The sequence below is a fragment of the Pholis gunnellus genome (assembly GCF_910591455.1).
Source record: "Pholis gunnellus genome assembly, chromosome: 6".
Lineage (NCBI taxonomy): Eukaryota > Metazoa > Chordata > Actinopteri > Perciformes > Pholidae > Pholis > Pholis gunnellus.
The window spans coordinates 22,176,413-22,202,399 of NC_136532.1; the positions used below are offsets into that span (position 1 = coordinate 22,176,413).

Consider the following 25,987-nt stretch of genomic DNA (forward strand, 5'->3'; position numbering starts at 1 on the left):
CTGAAACACTGAGGTATTCTGGTTAAAAGTCATAGAGAAGAACTGTAACGAGATGATTTCATCATTTTAAAATGTTCATGTGAAGGGACGGGACTTGCTTTTATATCCTGCAGTATAATTCATGCATGACACCCTCAGGAGTTATGCATCAAGCATGACTTCCTGTTGCATCCAAAATGTCATAAGTATATACTCATGCAGAACTGCCTATTTCACAATAATATTTGTTATATTATTGGATTACAATTATTGATGCATTAATGCGTACACCACTATAATGTCACAGCTGATAAAGATTGAGCTAATTTCACTTTCTTTATGCACTGCTCCATATCTTAGTAAATGATAATACATCGTTTGTTTGTTGATTTATTTTAACATTAATAATCTGAATCTACAATCTAGTACCACATTCCTTTCTTTCCAAAAGCAATGACTCAAGTAAAGTACCTCAAATTCATTCAAAGCCAATAGTGGAAGAAGTACTCAAATCTTCTACTTAAGTAAAAGTAACAATATCTTTTATATAAAATGTAACTTTAGTAGCAGTACAAAAGTATTAACGTCTAACTTTACTTAAACTAGCAAAAGTTAAAGAACTCACTTTGAAAAATGGCCCATTTCAGAGTAAATTATGTTACATTTTTTAAATATAATTATTAATGCATCCACGTGTGCATTACTTTAATGTTACTGCTGGTAAAGGAGGAGTTCATTTTGTATTATTTATAACTTGATACTGCCCCTCCCTGGGGATCATTACAGTCTCATCCTAACCAATGATGACATGTTCCTTTGTACTTGTTTTAAAAGCTATAGTATAAAGAAAAACACGTGGAAATGCTAGTAAAGCACAAGCCCCTCAAATTTACTTGAGTAATGCTCGGATTAAAGACCAGAGGGCACAAGTTAGTGGATTTGTGTGATCTGTCCTCCCCCATCTCTCTATTTCAATCCCATTCAATTCATTATTGGACAAGCTTTCCTTTATGCTGAGAGCTGCAGAGTGTGCGTGTGTGTGAGGAGGTGGTGATGCTGCTGGTGGTGGATGGGGCTTGTCTTTTAGCTGGCTGGGTGTGTTGACACGCATTTCTGCTCCATCTCCATGATTAAACCGGCAGCCTGGAGGGGAGTCGCCGCGGAGAGTGAAGCAGCAGCAGCAGCATCAGCAGCAGCAGCAGCAGCAGAAGAAGAAGAAGAAGCAGTCAGGGGGAATGAGAGAGGACCGAGCAGCGGCATCTTCACCATGCAGACGTCTACCACCACCAGCCGTCCATTTTATTCGATTATATGAGCCCACGAGCGCCAGTTTGTCTGTATCTCGGAGGCAGGCAGTGTGCCGACCCGGCGATGACAACGTAGGCCAACGCCTCGCTGCAGCTTCATACAGGGAATGAAAACGCACCCAAGATGGTCCGCATCGCCAAGGCCCTGGGTTTGGTTATTCTGTGCGTCGCCGTGCTCATACTGTCGCTCATCAGCTATGTGTCCCTGAGAAAAGACAGCCTCTTCGGCACCTCCAACTACGGAGGCCCGCGGATCATGTTCCACGCAGGATTTCGGTGAGTGATATTCGTGGTTGTGATGCAGATAATTGGTGTTGTTGTTGTTGTGAATGTAAACACAGAGGAGTCGGGCCTTGTGTGCACGATTCGACCTGGATGTGATGTACCAGCTCAACTCATCACTTTCCTCCTCAATTTGCGCCAAATGCTTCCTGTCAATCAAACGATGGTGAGCTGTCCGAGGTGCTGATGTTGTTGCTATGGGCGATGCATGTCGTAACATACTTGTACTGTAAACGCTTGCATCATCAGCAACATCACATCCAATTGAGGCAGCTCAAAAGAAAAAATGCTCAAGTACTGTGTTGAAGTATAATTTGTCAGTACTTTCTCCATATCTTTCGGGAAATATTGTATTTTTTACACCTCTACATTGTATCTTTCTCTATACTTCTCCTGTACACTATATTTCAGAGGGAGACATTTTACTTTTCCATCCATCTAATCTGCCGTTGTAAATGTTAGTAAATTGTCAATAAATGGATTTTGGTCCAGATCGAATGCAGACCTTTTCCAGGAGGTATAAGCAGTCCACAGGGTCCAACCAGTCAAAGTCATTTTCCACAACCTGGCAACCCGAACGTCATTGACCCATAAAATCAGATTAATAAATTAGAGATGAATTAATTGCTTTAGATGTATTAAAATGGGTTTCCACTGCTGTTACATTTACAAACATAGAGAATCAGAATCTGATGATTTCTGGAGTATTTGATTATGTCCAACATTAATGGTTTTCGGTGGCTTCATGAAATAACCAGAACAGATCTGTGTGGATCTCTTGTTTAAAAACCTCAGAAAAACCTTCTGGATACCATTAATCCCCTTTAAAACAAGACCAAACCAAACCAAACAAGAGAGTAGTTCACACAATGGAGCCTCAGGTTTATATGTCTCATGATGTTTTTCCACAGGTCTCAGTTTGCCATGAATTTCCTGGACCCCTCCTTCATCCCGTTAACTAACGCCCTGAATGAGGAGCTCCAAGGAAAACCGTCCAAATGGAAGTTCAACAAGACGGCTTTTTATCTGCAGAAGTGAGAGATTTAATTCTGAACTATTTTCTACTCTACCTCTTCTTCTTCTTTTAGTATGTGTCTTCTTGCAGAATAAACAGGGGTTGCTCTGTCAGAGTTTACATTAAAGGGAATATTTCAAAAGACACCAGAGGACAAACAGTTCTCTCTTGGATTCTGTAAGAAAGTTGGGTTTCTAGCAGTGGTGGAAAGTAACTAAGTACATTTAGTCAAGTAATGTAAATAAGTAGAAATTTGAGGTACTTGAACTTTACTTGAGTCTTTTTTTTTTTTTTACTTCAGTACAACATTTTGACAGCCTTAGTTACTTTACAAATTGAGATGTATGCATACAAAACATACAAAGAGCCTATAAATCAATTAGTCAATAGAAAATTAAATGGAATGGCTACTATTAAAATTCATTTTCCATGGAAAACATTTTCATGGTTCCTGCTTTTTTTTCTTTTTTCTTTTATAATTTTGAGGTTTGGATGGACAAACTTGTGAACTTTGGGTAATTGTGATGCATTTCTCACTATTTTTAGATTCGTTATGAACCAAACAATTAATCGATTAATGGAGAAAATCAGCAGATGAATTCATAATAAAAATCATATAGCTTTGCAGTCCTGAACTAAAAAGTAAAACATGAGCTTCACCTCAACCAACTACAACAATAAGATCCTGCTTTTACACATTAATGTGTGAGTAATAATAATCCAATATCATATATATATATATATGATACATGATACATGATTTATTATATACTATATACTATTTTCTTCTTTGCAGTATTGCTGCTATTACTAAAGTAAAAGATCTGAGTACTTCTTTCACTTCTGCCTGTCCCAGTGTTAAAGTGTTTTTGTCTCTTTTCAGGAAAGATATCTTCAGCTACATCGACATTCCCACCAACTTCTCCCTCACCAAGAACAGCGTGCGTGTTGGCCAGCTGATGCACTTTGACTACTCCAGCCACAAGTACGTCTTCTCCATCAGCAACAACCTGAAGTCCCTGCTCCCAGACTCCTCTCCCATCCACAACAAGCACTACAGCATGTGCGCCGTGGTGGGCAACAGCGGCATCCTGACAGGAAGCCACTGCGGCCCGGAGATCGACCAGGCCGACTTTGTCTTCCGCTGCAACTTCGCCCCCACGGAGATCTACTCCAAGGACGTGGGCAAGAAGACCAACCTCACCACCTTCAACCCCAGCATCCTGGAGAGGTACTACAATAACCTGCTGACCATTCAAGACAGGAATAATTTCTTCCTCAACCTGAAGAAGCTGGAGGGAGCCATCCTGTGGATCCCTGCCTTCTTCCTCCATACTTCAGCCACAGTAACCAGGACCCTGGTGGACTTCTTTGTGGAGCACAAGGGACAGCTGAAAGTCGAACTGGCCTGGCCGGGAAACATCATGCACGATGTCAACAAGTAAGAGTGTTGATCTGATTGGTAGTTCAGATTTTGTCAACTGACGTGACTTAAGAAGCTAACGTGAAAGTATAATCAGGACCACAACTCTGGAGTTTACATTTAACAGTTGAAAACGTAACGTGGTGGATTTTACTTTACTTTAATTACTTACATTTGACTACTTTTAGGCCAACAAGAATCATATGTAAAGACCTTGCACTGGGTATTGCTTGTATATTATACCTTATTTTAGGGAATATTAACATGTTACAATAGAACAAACTGCTGTTAAATACAAAGCTTTGCCTAAATAACATACAGTCTAAAGTCAAACTGACAAGTTTCATGATTATGCCTATTTACACATCCAGCAGAGTAACATTAGCATTCACTTGCAAGTAAATGCTAATGTAGTGGAGTAGAAGTATAACGTTGCATAAAATGGAAATACTAACGTAAAGCACAAGTATCTCAAATTTGCAATTAAGCAAAGTACTATACTTGAGTCTGCATATAGACATAAGGGAAGTGGGATTATGGTGGATTATAGTGATGAAGGATTAATCGTAGTAGTCTGCTCTCAGAGGTGTTTTAATATAATGTCTAATTTTGTATGGTTGACTTGTCCCCCCCCCCCCCCCCACACAGATACTGGAAGACTAAAAACCTCTCCCCGAAACGTCTCAGCACGGGGATCCTGATGTACACGCTGGCGTCCGCCATGTGCGACGAGATCCATCTCTACGGCTTCTGGCCCTTCGGCTGGGACCCCAACACGGGCAATGATCTGCCTTACCACTACTACGACAAGAAAGGGACCAAATTCACCACCAAGTGGCAGGAGACCCACCAGCTGCCCAGCGAGTTCAAGCTGCTCTACAAGCTGCACAGGGAAGGCGTGATCAAACTCAGCCTGACGCACTGCTCCTAGACATGCGCTGGTTTTTAAGAGGTGACTCCAGAGACCCAGATACATCCGCTCTGCTCAAAACTTCTGTTGTGATCCACGATGCATGATAAGTGTTACGGCAATTTACGACTCCCTCTTTCGACAAACACACACACTCACATCGCGCTGTAATTTCACATGAAGATGTCACAGACTTGTCACAGCGTTGTCACTCATTTATTCGGTATATGGTTGTCTTCAGCGCCACACAGTTAGGACTTTTTACGCTGCTCTGTTGCTTCCATTGCTCTCCTTTGCATGGCTGCTGGCCGTGGCTAAACAGCACGAACAGAACTATTGTAACTGGAGTTCGCGGGGGGGGGGGGATTCAACGCAAAGTCAAATCTTCCAGTTCTGTTTAACACAGTGTTGATTGATTAATAGCCTTTTACAACAGTATACTGATTCTGTACACTGAAATCACTGCCTAATCTCAGGGAAGGAGTTAGATCAGTGTTTTTTTGTAATCAGATTCAAGGCCTCAAGAGAGGTGAATTTCCTGTTTTCAGGCCTTTGTCCCCCAGTCTGAGGTGTCAGACAATCTGCACTACTCTGGAAGATGGTATTTGTTTACTGTACCCTATATATATACCGTATATATATATATATATAAATATATATATGTACCGTATGTATGTTTGTGTACTTGTGTGTCTTTTATTTTCTGTAGACAGTGTGACTGTCCACTTCAAATGTTTTGGAGATTCTTCAAATTTTGGGAATAATGTTTGACATTCCAACAACAAGCCATAAATTCATAGACGGACGATAGTGTGTTGTCATTAGAATGCAGAATTTTAGAAAGTGGTATCGGCCTACATTAGGTTTCGAGACTATAAGACATTTAAAAACATCTTCCAACAAGTCTATTGCCACGCTAGCGGCTACATTTAAGTCACAGAAACCTGATTTTCTAAAAAATAAATACCTAAAATGTTGTTTACCTAACTAACGTTACTGGCATATCATATTGTATGTTTTGCATTTTTGTGACGTGCAATTTCATATCTTCAAAGTTTACATTATTGCACAGTTCAGGTGTGTCATATCAATATGATCTTCTTTACTCTTAAACCTAAACGGGTCTTATATTAGCAAGCTAGCATTAGCTTTGTCAGTTGGTTCAATTAGCTATGCCAAAACTATTACACCTGCAGTTTAATTAGTGTAAATATCTACTGTAGTAACAGCTAATGTGTCAGATACAGCAGTTGTAAAACCTGTTTTAATTGAGTAAACAAGAGGGAGCAGAGGGTACCACAGTTTCTTGTGACCTGAGTCATGGCGCTAACGTGGCGAAAAACATCAGGAAATACATTTTCGGACAGTTTCTTCAATATCAACAACTAAGGTTTACCACTATTTCAATTATGAAAAATACTAAAGAAGATAATACACTATTTATTATACAGATTTTATTGACAGAGGGAAAAGTTATTTATTCACTGTGTACCCATATTGATTCCAATATTTGTGACGTAAAACGAAGAAACGAATGAATGTTATATGACTTACTGCATCTCGTATAAAGAGCATGATACATTTAAATTACATTGCATGTGAAGCACTAACCAACATTTTGGGCTAGTTTTATACAACCTTTTTGAAGATTGTTTTGAGGGTAAAAATTCAGTTCTTTGCTATTGTTTGTATTCCTGCTGGTGTATTCCTTAAGAATATCACCAGTGTCTTTTTATGAGCGGTGTTTGAAAGCTAAAAGTAGAACCCTAATATATTCCAGATGGGACCAAACCTCTACAGATCAACTGAAAAATGAATAAGCTTTATTTTTTGTAACTGTAGATAATCTTGGGTTCTCAAAAACAGTCCACCCTGTCATGCCAGACTGACGCAGACTGGTGGATATGGGGGGAGGGTGGGGAGGGCAGCCGGCCACATGACTCGTCTCATGACTCTGAAACATGTGCTCCTTGTTGCAAACTCTATGGCTTAGGGTGAGGTTTAATACAAGGAGCAATGCAGGCATTTGCATTTACCAGATAGTAGTGTGTGTTTTTGTGCACATTCAGATTAAGCATGGTAGGAGTTTGCTCGACATCCCGTCCCACACAAAGCGTTTCTTTATGTCCGTCTCCTTGAGGCAAGAATGAACATTTCAGATTCATGTGTCTCGTCTCCGAATCACAGTGCAGTCGCCACCATGAAAATACAGAACTGATAAAAAAAAGTTTTTTTTGCTGAATTGTAGGTCATTTAGTTGATGTCATAGATGTGTACATTTAAGGATAATTTCCGTAGTCCGTCATTAGGAATGTTTTGTAGGTACACCAAAGACCTCGTGTTCAAAGGAGAAATGCTAGCTTGATACAGATTGTTCGGGGATTTTGGAAGATGTATGACAACTAACAAGTATTGTATAAGAAATCACTTTTTTGATGTTGAATTTGATGTTGAATCACACTTTTTGTGGCACACAAATCATTTTAAACTTTTAGATTGTTTGGCTTCAGCCAAATTAATGTGGTGTTTTTTTCTTTGTGACTCCATGAATGTTGGGAAACTCCACTGACATGAATGCAGGTCATTTTACGTTTCTGTCTTATTTTAATCAAAATCAATGTATAGAATGTGTGTAAACAATAATGATGCTAACAAAGTCTGTGAGGATTGTATTTCCAGTCAGAATACCGGTATAGCTTTTAGTGCATTACATGTAAATGACAATACAGTGACATATACATAACCTAAACATAAAATGTCTTTATTCCAAACGCAGCACTATACAGGATTTGTTCCAACCACCCTTTAACATTCTTGTACTTGTGTTCGATCTGCATGGCAACTTTGTTCCATAATGCATAAAAAAGCTTGGCTGCTTATGTACATGTCGTAAAAAAAAAAGTCATAGATCATGTAAGTGACTTTGCTATCTTGGTTGTTCTAACAAAAACGATCATTCATATAAGAAATGTAACCATGTCTTAAATGTCTTTTGATTATACTCCATGATAAATATACGTTATGTGCCTGCATATTCCTTCCATCAATGCCTCAATGTCTCAAATAAAAACAGTATTTTTCTCTGATAATGAATTGACTTTTCTTTTCTGAATAACAACCACTTGGTGCATTAATAACATCCCAGTTTTTTACAACAATACCAATATTCACTTACTATATACAAATTGGTTATCTTGTACTCCTTTCCTTCCTTTCTCGCTCTCTTCTCACAATGCACAAGCTGTGAATAAATAACGTGACAGACAGCAGGTAACATCAGCAGGCACACGTCCTGCTGACAGAAGCCTCCTCCTCCACATGGCTGGTGACGGGGCTGCCGTTGGGTTCAGAGCTGGGGCCCCCGGGAGTGCTCTGCTCCATCCTCTTCATCACCAAGCCCAGGAGGGTGGTCACCGCCTGGTCCACGTCGACACCCGTCACTGCACTCGTCTCAAAGTAGGGGATGCTGACGAGAACCGAGAGAGGAGTTAATCGACATTTAGTGTGTGGTTCGCAACCTTTTTTCTACCTTTTAACCCTTGTTGAATAGTTTGCACATGTTTATAAGTCATGAGTAGTTCAAACATAACGTTTTATTATGAATCAAATATTAAACCCTCAGGAGGAAGATGAGTGGGGGAAGGTGGAAAACAGCTCACTAGCATCATCCTGTGGTGTACTGGTGAAAGAGGCAAAGTAGCATCTAAGCTAACCCTACTGTGTTTAGTGCTTGGTCATCAAAATATAAAAATAAAAATACACTTTATTATAATGAGTGTATGACAATGAAGTAGTATCAATTAAGTTATAAATACTCTTTGAAAATATTTAACATGTCATAGAGAAAAAGTCTAAAAAATAAAATAGTATAAAACAATTATACTTAGTTTAATATTTTACTTAGTTTATAAAAGAAAAATAAGAAGTTCTGCAAAAATCATTTCATTTGAAGAATTTTTGTGGCATTTCTGTTTTAGAAGAGAAATTTAGCAAATATCAAAACAGTTGGCAAATATTACTATTATTAATCGTTGCAGCTCTACAATAACATAGACATTATACACCATTTAAGTTATACATTAAATAGACGTGTAAAGAGTTTTTATTATTATATAATAGTATTCGTAAACAATACTGATGCAAAGTGTAAAACTGGAGTATTTTCTGGATGTTTGAGCGTCCCACATCAGGAGCGACATCAGTGATATTCATCTCCACTACACTTCACACACTGCATTTAACATGTGCTGTCTCTAACAAACAATAATGCTGTATGCAAAGCCTCACCCGTATCTGTCTGCCAGATCTCTGGCCTGTCGCGCGTGAACATCCCTCACATCCCTCAGGTCTGCCTTGGTGCCCACCAGCACTACGTCTGGACTATCACAGTACGCGTTGGCCTGCAGCTGACCTGAACCGACACAGAGGAAGTCATTTAAACCCATGAAATGCGAATAGACGCGCATGAGCAGACTTTAAGCTATGTTAGTCAAGTTTCTCAAACTCTCTCTCAACTGTGCAACTCACTCTTAGCGGCAACACGAGAGAAAACACTGATTCAAAAGGGTATTGATCTGCAGCAGAGCAGTGGTGCTGAGATGACACATACTCATCCAGTTCCTGACGTTGAGGAAACTTTGCTGATTGGTCAAGTCGAACATCAGCAGGAAGCCCATGGCGTCTCTGAAGAAAGCGGTGGTGAGGCTGCGAAACCTGAAAACAGTTTTTTTACATTGTAGAGCTCCACTATTTGGCCCAGACAGAAATATCTCAGCAACTGTCAGATAGATTTTCATGATATTTAGACAAGACATTCATGGACCCCAGACGGTGAATCCTACTGGCTTTGGCGACCCCCTGATTTTTCCTCTAGCACCCCTATAAGGTTGAGATTTGTACAACTGTTGGATGGATTGGCATTACAAATTTGGTACAGATGAATTCCAAATACGTTGGTGACCAATCAGAGCAGACTGGGATATTTTGGGAGGGGGCCTTAAAGAGACAGGAGCTAAAACGGAGCGATTTCGGAGGGTCAATAAATACAGTTATATACAGGCAGACTGAATGATAAAAATGATGTGTTTTAAAAAAAAATCTAAGTATGTAAAGATTTTCTAGTAGATAACCAAAATAAAAGTATGAACCTGGAAATTAACATAATATCTCCTTTAATGTTTCCTCTTGTGCCATCACCAGGTCCACCTTGGTTTAATATACTATTGACATTCCCATTAGCCTCAGCTGTAGTTTGTGTTTAGTGCTTATTAGCAAATGTTTGCATGCTAATACACTAAAATAAAACGTGTTAGCATTTAGTCCAAAGCCCAGCCTCACAGAGCTACTAGCATGGCTGTGGACTCAGTTTTTGTGATTATAGCATGTTTCAAATTATTCAGACGGTATTAGTTTTTGTTTGTAGAACAATGTGCCAATGCTGGTCAATGAGTTACTGGCTTTTATCCCATTTATTCTCAGTGTCCCCCACTAGGAGTTGCAAAAGCCAGACATTTGGGATTTTAATGAATGAAGACGTCTAATAGTAAAAGATATTGTGAACATAAAGATTAGATTTACCTCTCTTGTCCCGCTGTGTCCCAAAGCTGAAGGTGGACTTTGAAGTTCTTCTCAGTCGTCCCATCGGCACCTGTCCCAGTGTACATCTGAACCAAACCGCAGAACAAACCTCTGCACTGAGTTACATACATTTTAAGTCAAGAGTCCTCCTCGTATGCATGCACCTAAACATGTTAGACACCAAGCATCACTCACCACTCTCTTTTCCCTGAAGTCGATGCCCACTGTGGTTGTGAACTTGCGGTTGAACTTGCTGTCGGTGTAACAGTAGAGGAAGGAGGTCTTTCCCGTCCCCGAGTCCCCGAGTGCCAGCAGCTTGATCAGATAGTCATAGTCCCAGTCAGCCATAGTGCAGCAGAGTGCTCAACCTGCCACAAAAGGTGAACTCACACTACAATGATGCTGGTTTGATGGATCATGAACCATGGGAGTTTAGAGAGAGCTTGCACAAGCAAACACGAGCAAAGATATGCAAAACAGTTCCACCTATAAGCTGCAGTTTTCAGTCTGAGGGTGGAAGACCATCACACAGGCTCAGCAGGACCTCATAACTCCCCTACTCATTAGGCTCTGATCAGCGAAGGGGCTAGCACATGACTTGAGCTGGCTTCCACATGAGCAGTCAAATGTCTCGCCAGTTTTTTCCCAGACTTTGCTGAGTGAAAAACACGGGCCTGTTTGGCGGACAGAACTCCTTTTATTGACTTAAAGGGCTACAGGCAGACAAGCTCAACACTGCATGACGCCGCTCGAATCACAGCAACGCTTCGGTTACACTTAACAGCTAAGACAGGCCGATATAAAGGCGCCATTGAATGTCACATTTGTTTACGTAAGAGATGGTTGAAGAATGCCAATTTATTTCCTTTAGTATATTCAAAATGTAGGGTGCATGAGTGCATGGTCAACTCCGATTCTAGCACCACAACAGTGGCAGGACATGGGATACCACCATGAAATCTAGAGTCATTTCCCATGTGCATGGTTAATGGTATTGTATTCTTTGCAATCAGCAGTATAGTTTAGTAATCAACCTGTAATCTAACCTGCAGCAGTCTCAGTGTTTATCTTACAAAACTCTATCAAACACTATGTTGATGATTTCCTCAGAACACAAACAGTTTGACTTAAAATGACACAAAAAAAGTAACCTTACCAGCCTATCTGGAGGAAGTGCCAACACCCATTCAGACGTCGCTCAACTTGTCCTGATTGCCGAAAATAATCTCATTGGTGTTGCGATGGCACATCCTGAACCTTTTCCCCACAATTTTCATGTGATCCAGGGAGGAGTTTCAGGTCAGCAGGAACTGAGCGGGGCTGTGCTTACAGACCTTGTGTTTTCTGGTATTTCAAATGAGGGTTAAAAAAAAAAAAAGGCTCTTTGAAAAGTGGATGTCAACGAATAAGCCTCTGTGAATTTCAGTGGAAATCGTTCCAACCAAGTAATGAGGGCCCCACTTCTAGAGGCTAAGCAAAGTAATCCTGCTTCACTAAACAATGTGAAAACAATATCCAAACAATAAACCTGAAGCTAAAGACCTCATAGGATACCCTTAAGATTTGGGAATTTACTTTAATCCATGTTTACAAATAGTAACGTAAGGTAAAAGGAGATTTCACAAATGATGTTCAAGGCCCAGACAAATCAAGCAGTTTGGAGATGTTTTGAAATCAATATTAAGTTTTATAAACAATATATATACAATTCTTATTTCCAAAACAGCAACTGACATGCATATTAATACTGGCATACAGGGATGGACCAAAAAAAGAGAAACACAAATACCACCTTGGCCAAGCTCAAACTACTTTCTGTTTTTTTTGCTACTGTACAGTTAAGCGTTTCTTTTATTTTGTTCACGCCCTATATACAGTATACACACACACACACACACACACACACACACACACACACACACACACACACACACACACACACACACACACACACACACACACACACACACACACACACACACACACACACACACGCATATTACCTGAGAACGAGAAATAACATAACAGAAGAGTTTGTCTCGAGCAGAAGCTTTGCTTCGCCCTCTAACTGGGTTTGAAATACTTTAACAGATTGTTTGCCTGACTGCCTTTTCCTGCAGCCTTTCTGTCTTTGGTCATCAAGCTTCTCCCTGGTTTCCTGGATGAGGGCGTCTTCAGGACCGGCTTCTGTTGCTTCCATCCAGACATCAACTCCTTCTGAACGTCTGGCGGAAGCTCTGAAAACACCTTAGGGTCCACATTCCCTGGGAAGTCACAGTCAGAAGACCGAGGGAATGACCCTTCTTCCGTGACGTTTTCTCCCAGAAACGCACTTGTGCCCTCAGGCCTCTGATTCACGGTAGTCGGCCTGTCAGATGGGTCCAATTTCTCCACGGCTTCTTTAATGTCTTTAATATTTTGTGAGTCACTAAATGACTGTGGAGACTTGTTTTGTGTTACGTTGGGGACACTGACGACAGCAAGGGAGCTCGTTGAAAGACCGGGGAGAGAGTTCGTGTAGGCAGGAGATAACAGCTCCTTCTGAATTTCCTCAGGGAGAAGCCTGAACACTTCGGGGTCAACATTTGGGGGCAATCGATGCGTCACCGTGATTTTGGGGTCTGACCTCGCTGTGCTGCAGGATTCTTTCTGAAGCGGAGGGTTCTTCACAGCAACAACAGGCCTCTGTTTTCTTTTAAACCCATATAATTCTGCCACAGAGCTACAAGGGCTTTCTGTGGTTACTGTCTTTTGAGGAGGGGTCGGTTGAGTAATCACGCTGTGTGTGCTCAACTGATGATCCGTATTCCCACTCTGAGAGGAAGCATCCTATTGGAGAAGGAAAGAGGAGGAGAAGGACAAATTAGTTCAGGAAACACTATTTCTAAGAAGAGAGAATCCTGTAGGCATCATTTAACAGCACAGTGTGACAGAATAAGACCTCTCTCAGTATAAAGTAAGCATTGTTCACCACGATATACTGAAGACTTCTTAGGACCTTTTTATTACCACAAAGAATCTTTATTTCGAGATCATACCTTCAAAAGTAAGATGGAAAACCAGTGCCGATTTAAAAATAATGATTTTGCCCATTGGTCGTAAAAAGCTTTGATGAATAAATGGTAAATGGACTTATTCAGCTCCTTTCTAGTCTTCAGAGCACTCAAAGTGCTTTACTCTACATGACTGGAACGTTTTCACAATTTTTTGACATTTCATAGTCCGAAAAAGAATCCAAAGATTAACAAAATAGCTGTTAGTTGCAGCCCTTCAACAATTATGTTTAAGCTTTCGTTGTAAAACATCTGAAATGACATAAAAACCTTTAATAACTAACATTACTAGCTGTGGAGGATAAGACAAACATATTTAAGACTTCTTGTAAATACTCATTTTATGTTTCCTGCTCTTCTCCTTCTTTAAGCTCTTTCTTTTTGTTGGTGGTGTTTATTTTACTTAGCTACACTAGCTGCCCAGATTAGTTTTGTTCTGTCTGCTTTGCTACCTTTTCTTCATTGATTTACACTGCATGTTGTCTTGTGAAGCTTTATAGTGTTTATCAATTGGGAAAGACTTAATACTTTCTAATGCCTTTTGTTGGGAACCTGAATATAATGTTTTTGAAAACGTTTCAAGACCTTTAGATTATCGGTAACGGTAATAAAAAGCCAGATTATGCTAGATTACGTCACTGTGTTACCTGGCTTTGTGGTGAGAAGATTTGCGTTTTCCTGGGGGACGAGCTGTGTGTGAAGAAAGATGTTATAGAGCCCTTTCCGCTGACGGCAGCTCCCCTGGTCTGCAGGTTACTGAAGCAAACGTTGATGAGAGTGAGGTGGAAGGCGGCGCTGCGGTCCACCATCTTGTGGAAGAGCTTCATGGCCAACGAGACCAGCTGGACCACAGCGTCATCACCGCTGTCTGTACAAACATGACAGAAAGCAATGCTTTAATGACGAGCAGAGCAGCTTTTAAAAAATGTCTTTGACAGGATATAAGGGCTCAGAAAAGGCATAGTTTGTGAGGTAAAGTTTGACAATCCTGACCCGTCTAAGGTGGGATATGTTCTTCCTGGTGCGTGAGCTTACCGGAGGTGATCTTCTGTCCTATGTGGTTGGGGATCGGACACTGTCGGCTCTCCCGACTGAACCACTTGTTGGTCGCCGAGTATCTACGGATGGTGAGCCGGAAGGTTTGAGGCTGCCTGCCATCTTTGTGCATCCTAGTTTTCAACAGATGATCTGTGGTTAGATTAAGTGGCTCGAGCTTTAAAAGATCCCCCCCCCCCCCAAATGACAGTTATCACACCTCTCCAACAGACTGCTCAGGAGTTCTTGAATCTTTTCCAAAACCTCTTTAGTTGAGGACATTTTCTTGAAGGAGTCTTCGTCACTGAGAGACTGAAACATGAAGAGGATGCTAATTAGGGGAAACTAAGGGGAAATTGATCATATGGGACAATAATTAGGAAGTCTGGCGACTCAAAACAACAACAATATCTGCAATTTTCATAGTTACTTTGGTTTTTCCAACTGTCACAACAACTTTAAGCTAAGAAGATTCGGGTGATTTCAGGGATGTCCTCGTCTACCTGAGGGGCCCCCGTGGGGGTGACAGGTGAGTCATCAACGCCGAGGGCCAGATTCTTCAAGCGCTGGGCACTGGGACCTCCAAACTCCTTCACCAAGTCGTTCAATGGGAAGAGCTGAAGATCTTTCACGCTGACCAATCCCAGGGCTTGAAGTCGCTTCGCTGTCTGGTGACCAACCCCTAAAGAATGTATCAAAAACACATCAAAAGAGTTTTGAATTGAAAAATATTCAAGCAATACTAAATAAAGATAAAGTTACGCATTATCTGATGATGTATACCGGGTACTTTGCGAAGACCGCTCAGGCGGCCCATGATGTCGCCGATGTTCTCAGGCAGCAGGGTGGTTTGCTGATTGGGTTTGAAGCTGCCCGACACCAGTTTGGCCAGCAGCTTGTTCGTGGCGACGCCAGCGCAGCCGGTCAGACCCAGTTTGCTGTGGATGGCGTCTCTTAGCTCCGCCGCCATGTGTGAACCTAAAGCCAACCTCGGATGATCACTGGCTTTAACGTCTGCACCTGGGCAGGAAAGGAAAAACAGATCTGTGCATCTGTGGTCGTGAAAACATTCATCAGAAGAATACAAAAAGTAAACTGTTCGTGTGGTGGGAAACTGAGAGTGCAATGCAAATCACGGTTACAGTTACGGTTTAGCTTCTAGGCTTGTTTCACAACTCATTTCTCGGTTTCCATGAGCCAGATGTACATAGATGCACAGCTACACACAAGTGTGACCTACTGAGATGGTTGTAGACGTGTCCTTTAAATGAAAAGTTGTTCGACTCAGTCGTTTCTGCTAGCCTTCTTTCTACCATTTTTGTGATGTCCATGAAGTTTTCATCAAATCCAAGCCTCTCTACCAGTGGACAGTAGGACATCAGCAGCTCTGGAAGACAAGGTCAAGAAAGAATGTACAAATATGAAATACATATGACGTTAGCAAAAATGTAATTTCACACATTTTCTTTAAATAATCATCAGAGATTAGCGAGAGCTTGATGCACTAATGTGTGGGCTATTTAGTATGTGTATAGGAGGAAAGCAAGGCAACAGTATTAGTGGTAGCATTTTTACACTTGTGCCCTTTACTCAAACGCAAAATATCTTGCCTTGCATTGTGGATTTTAGAGGATATTTTAAGTGTCTAGACAGATTCTCTGGCTCTTTATTTCTGAGAGACTGACATCAAAACCTGATATTCTGTTATTTTGTTATATATATATTTTCTGCTACCACCTAAAAGCAAATGAACCCACAGATGAGAGATGAGATCTGTTTATTGAGTGTGTTATGGGGTGGATGTTTACTCTGAATGCTAAATCCTGAATCTTTGTCTTACTATTCTACACTTGTAGTCTTAGAATACAGCTTTATTGAGCTGAGAACCCCGCCTACCTGTCAGTTTATATGACGTTTCTCGGTAGTGTGTCAGGTCTTCTCCTTTAACCAGCACCAGCTGAGGACATTTCTCCTTCGCATCAGTCACAGACATCAGCTTGGTGACACCCTGATCTCTTGCCACATAGTTGCAGGTGACTATGATGTATTTCTGCTGAATACCTGATGATATGAGAGACATTATTGAAACCACAAAAGCATTTTGTCAACTTTTATTCTTCCGCCACAGAATTTTTTGGAGTGAATCAGTTTACCTAAAGGGACCTCTCTCAGTGCAGGGTTTCTGATCATTTCCACCTGAGCATAGAAGCAGTCCAGGTCAAAATGCAGAATGACTCTGTGAGCAGGTGTTCGTCCTGATGTCGTATTGAGGCTCGGATCTGAAACAAGAGATTATACATACAATGATTACCATCCTACACGTATAGATAGCTGTTAGACAGAGCCGTGTTTCTATCTGCATGCCAAAAAGCCAGATGGAAGCCAGAATATAAACTTTATAGCCTTAGCCTCCCAGTCTTCATTCTTTACCAGAAGCAGCAGCAGCAGCAGTGCTGTATGGGACTGAATCCACGAAGCTGTTATTCCACTCAGCTTCATCCTCTTCCATCTCTTCCTCGCTGTAATCCATTTCAACGCAAATTGTATGTGTTTTGTAGATCTTAATATCCCAGATAAGACCGTTGTTGTTGTGGTTGCTGTACCAAACAGATAAAATACTCTACTGGACGGTTGGTCCTAGTTCAGTTATGTGCAGCAGCGCCCTCTACCGGCGCGGATGTATTACGACGACACAATGAACTGCAATGAACTGTCATGGCAGGATTCTTTTTTTGTTGTTGTAATTATCCGGGGTTTAATTTAGTTTTATTTTCCAAAAATATTAATAGTCAAGGACAAAAAATAAACACATTTTAATTTTGTATTAAATGTAACGGTCGTCTCGTGCACCAAACAGAGAAAATACTCTACTGGACGGTTGGTCCCAGTTCAGTTATGTGCAGCAGCGCCTTCTGTCGACGCGGAGGGATTACGACGACTCAATGAACCGCAATCAATTGTGACGGCAGGAAGTTTTCTTTTATAATTATCCGGGGTTTAAATTAGTTTTATTTTCCAAAAATATAAATATTCAAGGACAAAAAATTAATTTAAATTTTGTATTTAATTTAACGGTGGTCTCGCGACTTGAACGGAGCCTATATAAACGAGGCTGACTGTTTCGAGAACTTCAGTTGGAGCACCTGTTTCACGGCAGCTAATTAGTCAAAACAAACGTATCGTGAAAAGTGACGGTTTTTCCTGATGTTTCCCTCGTCGGGTCTTTTTGCTGGTATAAATTGTCCTTTTTTAAAACGTGGGCTTTGTGCGCGGCCTCACTGTTCTTACAAACATGTCGCAGAATTGCGGGATGTGTTTGGTGCATCGTGTCAATCATCGATGGTTGACTTTGCAGGTCAGTGCATTGAAGCTAGCAACGATTTCAGGTGTGCGTTAGCTTCTTGTCTTCGTCTGTTAAAAGTTTAGAATTACATGTAAAGTTACTCTAAAATTCTAAATTGCATCACGTTTTTTTTTTTAACTAAAACTAAATGCTATCACACTTTCTCCTGGAATTATTTAGCCATTTTCTTTGTTCCTATGTCATTTTAAAATTAAGCAAATTTGGGGGTCTGTTGTCTTAGCCTGTTTGCAAATTCTTAATAAAAGATGCTTAAAGCTTGTATTCTAAAAACAAATTATGGTACTGTAAAGATGTATGCTCTACACATGGCTACATGTAACCACACCATCACTCTCCACATGTTTGTATTTAAACCAATCTCGTCCTGTATTACAATCTACTATATTACTAATAAATCCTATTTCATATTCCTTTTTTTTTGTACAGGGGAGCGAAATGGTTATCCAGGGAATGATGAGAGCAAAGATGACTCCCTCCAGGAGCTGGAGCGAATCAACAAGGAGATTGAAACTGTAAGGTACGAGGTGGAACAGGAGCAAAGGCGACTGTCCCGCTACCAGACCGTACTGGCAGACAGCATCACAACTCCACCCAATTTCTCCGTTTCCAAGTCTGAGACTGGAGGTAAAAATGTAGACCGGGGCCGTAATGGGCTGTCGTCGTGCACAGGCCTTCCTGGAACGTATTCCAGAGGGAAGAAGTACGTGGTTGACAACTCAAAACCAAGGACTGATTTGGAGTATGACCCTCTATCCAACTTTTCTGCTGGCTTGCGATCTTACAGCTCATCGGCTAAAGAGCAAAAAGTAAAAAACATGAAATGTTTGAAAAGAGCAAAAAAAGCTGTACCGTGTGACCAAATCATAGCAGTCGCATATCAGTTTCCAATTTCCCGGTCGCCATCTCCAGAGCCACTTGAAGACTCAAATGAAGACTGTGACCTGATTATTGACATTCCTCCCTCGCCTAAGAAGAAGAGAGCGAGAGCTCAGACACCTGTTGATTTCATTGCTGGCAAAGCCCTCCAGGAGAAAGCGGAGGTCAAAACAGAGCCTGTTTCACTTCTAAATGTGGATGCGTGGGAGGAAACGACTCTCCCTACATCAAAACTAGTTAATAGTAATTGCAGTGCTGAAAACAATCACGGTCTTTATGAGAACAAAGAATGTGAAAATGCACCATTTGATGTAGTTCATTTAACTGGCTATTTAGAAGATGTGCAAAGTCAGACTATTACTCACTCTAATGCTGAACAATTTGTGGAGAAAAGTCCTAAACCTGCAAGTCCTCTGGCCACCACAGACCAGCAAGATCCCAACTGCAACACTCTGTTTGTGAAAAAGATGGAAAACGTGTTTGAGGTTGAATTGCCTCAGTGTGAGCTGTCCCATTGTGTTGGGAAAATGAATCCACTGCAGCCGCATCATTTTCCACCAAACAATTCACTTTTTTACGAAGCCCCAGGTGCTAACCCGGACTCCCCGTGCAGACAACACGCCAAGCAAGTCCAGGCAGCAGAGCCGCCAGCTCAGAACCGGGTTAGTAACCAGTGGCCTTCGGTGCTGCCACAAAGCCAGAAAACGTCATGCAAAATGCAAAAAGGACCGTTTCAGGGCAAAGCTGCTGCACCTGAAGGCTACCTGGTGCCGGCAGAACCAGCTTCAGTCGATTTGTCAAACAGAGAAGAATCATCGTCCATGTCAGCTGGACAGCTTTTCCTGACAGAAGATAATGAGGAGGTTATACTCATTAGGTCCAGCTCGGATGAAGATGAGCTAAACTACTCTGAAATGGAGCTGTCTGACAGCGATCCGATGGAGGAATGCTACCGGATCTTCATGGAGGCAAATGAGGATAAGGGACAGGAAGAGCAGCCTGATACGTCTGTGAGTATGCTGTAGATGCTACACATCCAAGATGGAAGACATTTCTCCAACACTAGCAGTGGAACAATAGTTTCCCTCAAACCATTTCTCACATTCACTCATTTTTAGGTTGGTGCTATTGATGTCGAAGAGAAGCCGAAGTTGAACGTCAAACCCCAAGCATTGCCGGGAAGGAAGAGGGTGGCTCATGATGCCAAACATACAGAGGTATATAGTTCTCTAAAAACTACTACTTTAAAAAATCCATATTTGTTTTGTTTTTTAAGTGCAGCCTTTTTTTCAGTCTCAGAAAAGTACACTTGAAATCATCCTTATTTTTGTTAATGATAAATACATCTATGTAAACTCCCTAAAACCATTAACATGTTATGGTAAGAAAATGTATTAAATTGATAAAATAAATCGAATAGAACACACAGTAGTAGAACTGCAGTTAACACGGTACAATAGATTTAAGATGCATATCTCAGAATGGCCTGTTTTTGTCTGGGGCACTACCTTCTTGAGAATACTACATTCTGAATTTCAAGCCTAAATTATAATTTTATTTTTTAATGCATTTGCTCTGTTTAGCAGCCAGTGGCTAAGAGCAGACCTCAGCCCCAGGTGCTGGTTCCCCTACGTGCGCCTGCAGTGTCGGGATTTGCCTCCCAGCCCTCCACCACCTCCAAGATCCAGCAGGTACAGCAGAGAGCCTCCATGCTGACTGCTTCATTTAAAGGTGGTCAGGCCTTTGTTGTTTCCTCCACCTGTCAGAGGAACCCAGAGACCCAGAATGCATCTCTTCCTTCAATCCAAACCCCTGAAAACATGCAGCCTGCTCCTCTACAAAATGGTAAGTATTTGTTAGCTGTAGAGGATGAGATTAATAAAGGTAATTTTTAGAATGATTACCATTTAATTGTCAACATCAAATAGTGTCCTTTTACAAAAGTAAAATATAATGTGGGAAAAACAATCTACTTCATTGTCTTGACTGTGTGTGAAACATTCTCCTGTTAAGTTTGTATAGATCACAACTGGCGTACGCCTCTTTCAGGACCCGTTTTGTGCGTACGGTTATAAATGACACCCCTGCTCTGTCTTCATATGTGTACATCAAGCAGCATGTCTTTCCTGTTTTTGTATACAAAACCTTTCCTCCTATGGTGTATTTTAGTTTCTTTGCATGGGTGCATTACGCCTGTATGTGTGTTTTTGTCTCATTCCACAGCTCACATGAACTACATATCTTTGGGAACTGCCGTGATTGGCGCAGACAACAACTTGCACTTGATCCTCCCAGAGGGCATCTTCCCTCTGCCCGTCACTTCCACTTGCAGCCAAGTTACGTCGGTGCTTACCCCAATCAGTCAAGTGCATGCCAGCACCGTCACTGTGAGACAAATGTACCATACGCCTGCAGTGACCCCTCTGCAGAGATACCGCACAACAGCACCTGTGCTCATTCCTGCGCCGGCACGTAAACCTTCGCTGACCTCTGCATTGTCGTATTCAAGTCCAGCGGCTTCCACCACTCCTCAAGCTGCAGTCCATACTGCTGTTAAGGTGAGAAGGGAAACGCAGCCTGAACTAAACCCGGCTCTGTTGTAAATAAGACACGTTTCAGCTGTTATGAATAATTGATTTATTCTTTTAGCCAGTGCCTACTAAACGAAAACTGAAGCAGTGTGAGGCCGCCAAAGAGAAGGTGCCCCATGAAATCCGACAGCGTTATGTCAACCTGTTCACAGAGGAGTTCCTCAAGACAACAGCAAATGTTAATGAGGCGTTTGAAAAGGTGACTTGTTGCCACTTATGTAATCCTCCCTGACAAACTACAGTCTAGTCATTTCTAACCCTGTTGTTGTTGTTGTTGTTGTTAGGCACTTGCTGAAGAGAAGGCGGTGTATAATCGCAGTGTGAACAAACTGAAATATCTGAGTGTTGCAGTGAATGCACTGAAGAGGCTGAAGAACCAAAGTGCTGTTACTGCTAAAGGTGAACATTTCTGCAAAACTGATACGTTCTTCATGAAATGTGATGCAACATATAATCTGGTTATATTAACTCCATTATTTATTTTGGGTGCAGATGAAAATGAAGTCAAAAGCCAAAGATCCAAAGGCAACATTACTCTTAATCTTAAGAAGTTTAAAGGAAATGGTGAGAATTAGTTTCCCTTTTAATTTGAATGAGTTTGTCATTTCTTTCAAATATTCTGGCAGCTCCTCAGTGAATGTGTTTTTCCACCAGATGACATGGCATTGTATGAGAGTTTGAAGGACTATATATTGACTGAGGAAAGGCTGGTTGAGAGCAACTATCCTGTCCAGCACCCAGAGAAACCTGGTTGTGTTGTTCTTTTTGTTGACCATAAGAAAGGCAGTGCAGACCGTGAGTGAATACATTACACTCCAGCTATACTCCCTGAAACGACAATGTGATGCTATTCTCATATTGTTCCACTAGAGGGCTCACTCAACTTGTGCTGTATGCGCAATGAGGGTTGCTTTTCTCAGCACATTTAAATCTGACTTTTTTCTGTTTTGTTGCTTCAAGCCCTCAAGAGGATCTGCTGTCGATGTGGATCTACGTACTCCGTGAACCGAATCGGCAAACACATTCGTAAGGAGGAGTGTAATTACCATTATGGGAAAGGAGTCACAAACAAAGGTGAGTATACCATAGTGTTATGCTTTAAAAACATCCCAAATGTTTGACCAATTCAGCAACAATTCAAAGTTATTATACGGCTTACGCTATCAGATCACTGTATACAATTTTAAACCTTTAACAGTGCCAGGTGGAGTGGAGACACGCTACAGTTGCTGTGAGGGAGTGATGGGAGCTCCTGGATGTCAGGTGTTTCAGGTACGAAAAGAGAGAGCGAGAGATTAATCCGTAACTGGATTCTCTTCTTGTCTAAAACCTCAAATGAACCGGCGGGTAGATGTTTGATCTTCTCTTTTGTTCATCACCAGGTGCATGTTCATGATTACGTCAGCCTGGATGGGTTTGTGTCGACCGTCCCCAGACATCCCTCAGATACGAGCTGTCCTGGGGTCTACTCTCTGGATTGTGAAATGGTGATCAGCTTTTTTTCTTTTTTAAATCTTCCCAGTGTTGAGCACAAAACTCAAACTCATTTGTGGAAGTTTCATTAGAATAGTGATACATGACCACAGCAATTCTGAGTAACTGTTTTTTAAAGAAGGCCAAATACAAGTTTATTTGACAGAATGAAAAGATATTCATTACCAGATCCTCCTTATTTGTTCCAAAATGATTACTGTATAACACTTTATATGCACCCAAGTAATCAAGACCATTAATTGTAAGTAATTACTATATAACCACCTTAATGTGCCTGATGTCAAAACAAACTTTAAATTGTTGTTTATTTAGCTGGCCTTGAGTCTGCAGCGTAAACATTTATTTTTTGTCTTTATAGTGTTTTACCATTCATGGTCTGGAGCTATCGAGAGTGACGGTGGTCGACTCTAGTCTGCAAGTCGTCTACGACACCTTCGTCAGACCTGATAATGAGGCCATTGACTATAACACCAGGTAATGTTTTTTAAAGACCCAAATGTGTTCAAACTATGTCCCCCCCTCTCGTTATCACCCAAAACTGATTTGGAAACTGGCAAGAACAGAAAAAAGGGTTATTAAAGCACTTGTACTGTGCCTTTTAAATACGACTATAGAGAGCAAATATAGGAGTATACAAATCGAGTGGTCTTGCCATTTAACAGAAAGGCAGGATGTTTCATAACAATAAAACAGATATAATGCCCGATGATAATTGCTAATACAGAGCGTTAACATTTAGAAATTGACAACTTGATGTATCTTTAGTCAGTAGCCTGCGTAACACTTTACTTTTCAAGGTTTTCAGGCGTCAGTGAGGAAGATGTGAAGGGTAACCGCACCTCCCTCAGAGAGGTGCAGGAGACCTTATTGAGCTTCATCAGCGCAGACACCGTTCTGATTGGACACGGCCTGGAAACGGACCTCTGTGCCCTGAAGGTGACTACTACTATACTATACTATTCTGTTTTGTTGTTTCCCAACATTACGGGATTCTTTCAAGACATACATTAAATGTATTTTTAAAATGAAGCTGAAACCAAGCAGATCAAAGCCAGTCCCTTTGCATTTCCCTGCAAAGGGACTTTTTTGATGGTATTTCAGGAGTATTCCTGTGCATAGTTAATGTTTTAACTTATTCATTTCAATGCCGTGTTTCTTTTTTTTATGGGCTCATGTAGCAATATTACCATGTTTTAGATGGCTGAGTGAGGAGGTTGGCTCTTTATGACATAGATTATAGACAACCTGAATGTAGTTGATAAACTATTATAAATGCCTCACAAGAAAGTACAAATGCTGATTCAACGTGACAAACCGAATTAGAAACAATTTCAACACAAAGTTGTAAAGTATCAGCTTTTCTCAGCAGTTGAAGGTGTACAAATGGAGATACTGTAAGAGTGTCAAGCATAAACATATGCCAGACACATAACTGCATGAACCAAGAGGAAGTCAAACGGGTATGGACAGGGGGCTGGGTGGTATGTCCTAAAATTCATATCATGGTATAATTTTTAAGAATGCATGGTAACGGTATATATCATGGTATGTGAAGTTTACCTAAAATGTACAGCACTGGTGTGACAACTGCATGGAGGCTTTTACCGGCTCTTAACTGTATTATTACATGTCATATAGTGTGTCTCGAGGTATTTTCATATTCATTGCGCAAAATTATATCCAAAGACGACCAAACATTTCTCCTTGCTCGACGACTCACTTGCCCATTTGCTGAGGACGCATTATTTTGCTTTATTATTCCACAACGTGTTTTGAGATGATGGCAAAGATTATTTGTTTCACCACTTTTTAGAACCACTGTCTTTTGAAATAATTAGGGGATTATCGTTTTCTGCTTGTTTGACTTTTTGTCGTCTTTTTAAACCTGAACCATACACCCAGCACGGGCTCCGCCGCCCTGGCTGACGCTTTCCAGATGATTTGCTGGCGCAGAATGACGACGACAAATACTGCGATGATTTGTAATGTGTTAAAGTTTTGGGGGGGAAGAGGCCTCTAGACAGCATAGTAAAAATTCATACCATAGAGCTAATTCATACTAGTGTATTTTTTTTTTTTTTTTTTTTTTAATATCTTGCATGAGGATGTTTTGTAAGGGTTTAACATATGACCCACTTTGGTCAAAAGTACTTTCTCATCAAATATTACTGTACAATCCACTAGTTTTGCCATTCTATAACAAAAGTGGGACTAGAAAGCCACACATTTTGGGCCCCTGCTGGTGGGCTGTGCCATTGGATTAGTTTGTACATATTCTTTGATTACTGAGTAACTTACATTTTTCCGAAGAGGCTGTAATAAGAGCTTCAGATATCTTCCTCTTTTCTGTAGTTGCTCCATGGGACGGTGGTAGACACGTCTGTGGTCTTTCCTCACCGTCTGGGTCCCCCTCACAAGCTGACCCTCAACAACCTCACAGCTGAATACCTCAGGAGGATCATCCAAGAGAGTGGTGGGTCATCATGGATAACTACAGCCACCATACAAGTGGCTGTTTTATTTGGATGTCCATTGAATTTAAACTCCACCATACATCTGAAACTAAAATTAAATAAAGAAATGATTATAACCGGACTACAACATCGAAGTGGAAAGACTGCCAAAACATTGATGTAACTAATGTAATTTATAGCTAATCCATGTTCTCCCAATGTGTACATCTGACTAAATACATGGTGTTAATGTTTCTCCCAGTTTGTGGCCATGACACTGAGGAGGATGCTGCTGCCTGCATGGAGCTTATGTTATGGAGACTCAAAGAAGATGGAAAAATGAAGAAGTGATGGATATAATGCATGATAATCACCAAACTGGGCATACATTAAAAAAAAAAAGCAGATGCTGTTATGCATATTTAAATGTCACATCTGTTTGTGTCCTGATGACATGGGAGGGCTGTTTATTTTAGTTTGATTACATCACTTAATTTTGTGTTTAACAGTAATACCTGTATATTATTTGAGTTACAGCCTGTGTCCATAAATATTTGTGAAAATCTGAAGGGGTGGAGTGTTATCAGTATTATCCAAGTAAAGGCACATAATGAAACCCCTCTGTGTG

General features: G+C 40.9%; 4 protein-coding genes across 4 annotated transcripts; 2 read left to right on the plus strand and 2 right to left on the minus strand.

The window, feature by feature from the left end:
* Positions 1 to 1,410: 1,410 nt before the first annotated feature.
* LOC306697356 (alpha-N-acetylneuraminate alpha-2,8-sialyltransferase ST8SIA3-like) lies at positions 1,411 to 4,937 on the plus strand (the record flags this gene model as incomplete). Its single annotated transcript, XM_079161202.1, has 4 exons — positions 1,411 to 1,562; positions 2,480 to 2,602; positions 3,467 to 4,024; positions 4,655 to 4,937. 4 exons carry the CDS (start codon positions 1,411 to 1,413, stop codon positions 4,935 to 4,937), a joined length of 1,116 nt encoding a protein of 371 aa, XP_079017328.1.
* A 2,845-nt stretch (positions 4,938 to 7,782) lies between these two features.
* On the minus strand, positions 7,783 to 10,850 carry LOC306697194 (ras-related protein Rab-27B-like). Its single transcript, XM_079160966.1, has 5 exons — positions 10,689 to 10,850; positions 10,494 to 10,579; positions 9,526 to 9,629; positions 9,204 to 9,327; positions 7,783 to 8,382 (listed from the first exon to the last, which is right to left on the minus strand). The coding sequence occupies exons 1-5, from the start codon at positions 10,839 to 10,841 to the stop codon at positions 8,193 to 8,195; spliced, it is 657 nt and encodes a 218-aa protein (XP_079017092.1). The 5' UTR covers positions 10,842 to 10,850; the 3' UTR covers positions 7,783 to 8,192.
* Positions 10,851 to 12,245: 1,395 nt separating this feature from the next.
* On the minus strand, positions 12,246 to 17,140 carry poli (polymerase (DNA directed) iota). Its single transcript, XM_079160895.1, has 10 exons — positions 17,012 to 17,140; positions 16,735 to 16,860; positions 16,478 to 16,642; positions 15,822 to 15,968; positions 15,365 to 15,601; positions 15,085 to 15,263; positions 14,802 to 14,893; positions 14,582 to 14,715; positions 14,194 to 14,414; positions 12,246 to 13,322 (listed from the first exon to the last, which is right to left on the minus strand). The coding sequence occupies exons 1-10, from the start codon at positions 17,109 to 17,111 to the stop codon at positions 12,558 to 12,560; spliced, it is 2,166 nt and encodes a 721-aa protein (XP_079017021.1). The 5' UTR covers positions 17,112 to 17,140; the 3' UTR covers positions 12,246 to 12,557.
* Positions 17,141 to 17,785: 645 nt separating this feature from the next.
* LOC306697045 (uncharacterized protein) lies at positions 17,786 to 25,949 on the plus strand (the record flags this gene model as incomplete). The annotated part of the gene is made up of 16 exons (XM_079160786.1): positions 17,786 to 17,936; positions 18,372 to 19,831; positions 19,940 to 20,038; positions 20,405 to 20,666; positions 21,045 to 21,379; positions 21,471 to 21,611; positions 21,697 to 21,811; positions 21,905 to 21,976; positions 22,067 to 22,207; positions 22,373 to 22,486; positions 22,611 to 22,684; positions 22,795 to 22,899; positions 23,265 to 23,380; positions 23,704 to 23,842; positions 25,259 to 25,379; positions 25,622 to 25,949. The coding sequence occupies 16 exons, from the start codon at positions 17,786 to 17,788 to the stop codon at positions 25,708 to 25,710; spliced, it is 3,534 nt and encodes a 1,177-aa protein (XP_079016912.1). The 3' UTR covers positions 25,711 to 25,949.
* Between the last annotated feature and the right edge of the window lie 38 nt (positions 25,950 to 25,987).

What these genes read in the sequence shown, in the direction of transcription:
- LOC306697194 (XM_079160966.1), bottom strand. Translation starts at nt 10,841, where the DNA reads ATGGCTGACTGGGACTATGACTATCTGATCAAGCTGCTGGCACTCGGG. An exon ending in ACTTCAGGGAAAAGAGAGTG is followed by an intron (nt 10,580 to 10,688) that starts GTGAGTGATGCT and finishes GGTTTGGTTCAG; the next exon opens with ATGTACACTGGGACAGGTGC. An exon ending in GATCTGGCAGACAGATACGG is followed by an intron (nt 8,383 to 9,203) that starts GTGAGGCTTTGC and finishes GGTTCTCGTCAG; the next exon opens with CATCCCCTACTTTGAGACGA.
- poli (XM_079160895.1), bottom strand. Translation starts at nt 17,111, where the DNA reads ATGGATTACAGCGAGGAAGAGATGGAAGAGGATGAAGCTGAGTGGAAT. An exon ending in ACTGAGAGAGGTCCCTTTAG is followed by an intron (nt 16,643 to 16,734) that starts GTAAACTGATTC and finishes TCATATCATCAG; the next exon opens with GTATTCAGCAGAAATACATC. An exon ending in CTGAGCAGTCTGTTGGAGAG is followed by an intron (nt 14,716 to 14,801) that starts GTGTGATAACTG and finishes GTTGAAAACTAG; the next exon opens with GATGCACAAAGATGGCAGGC.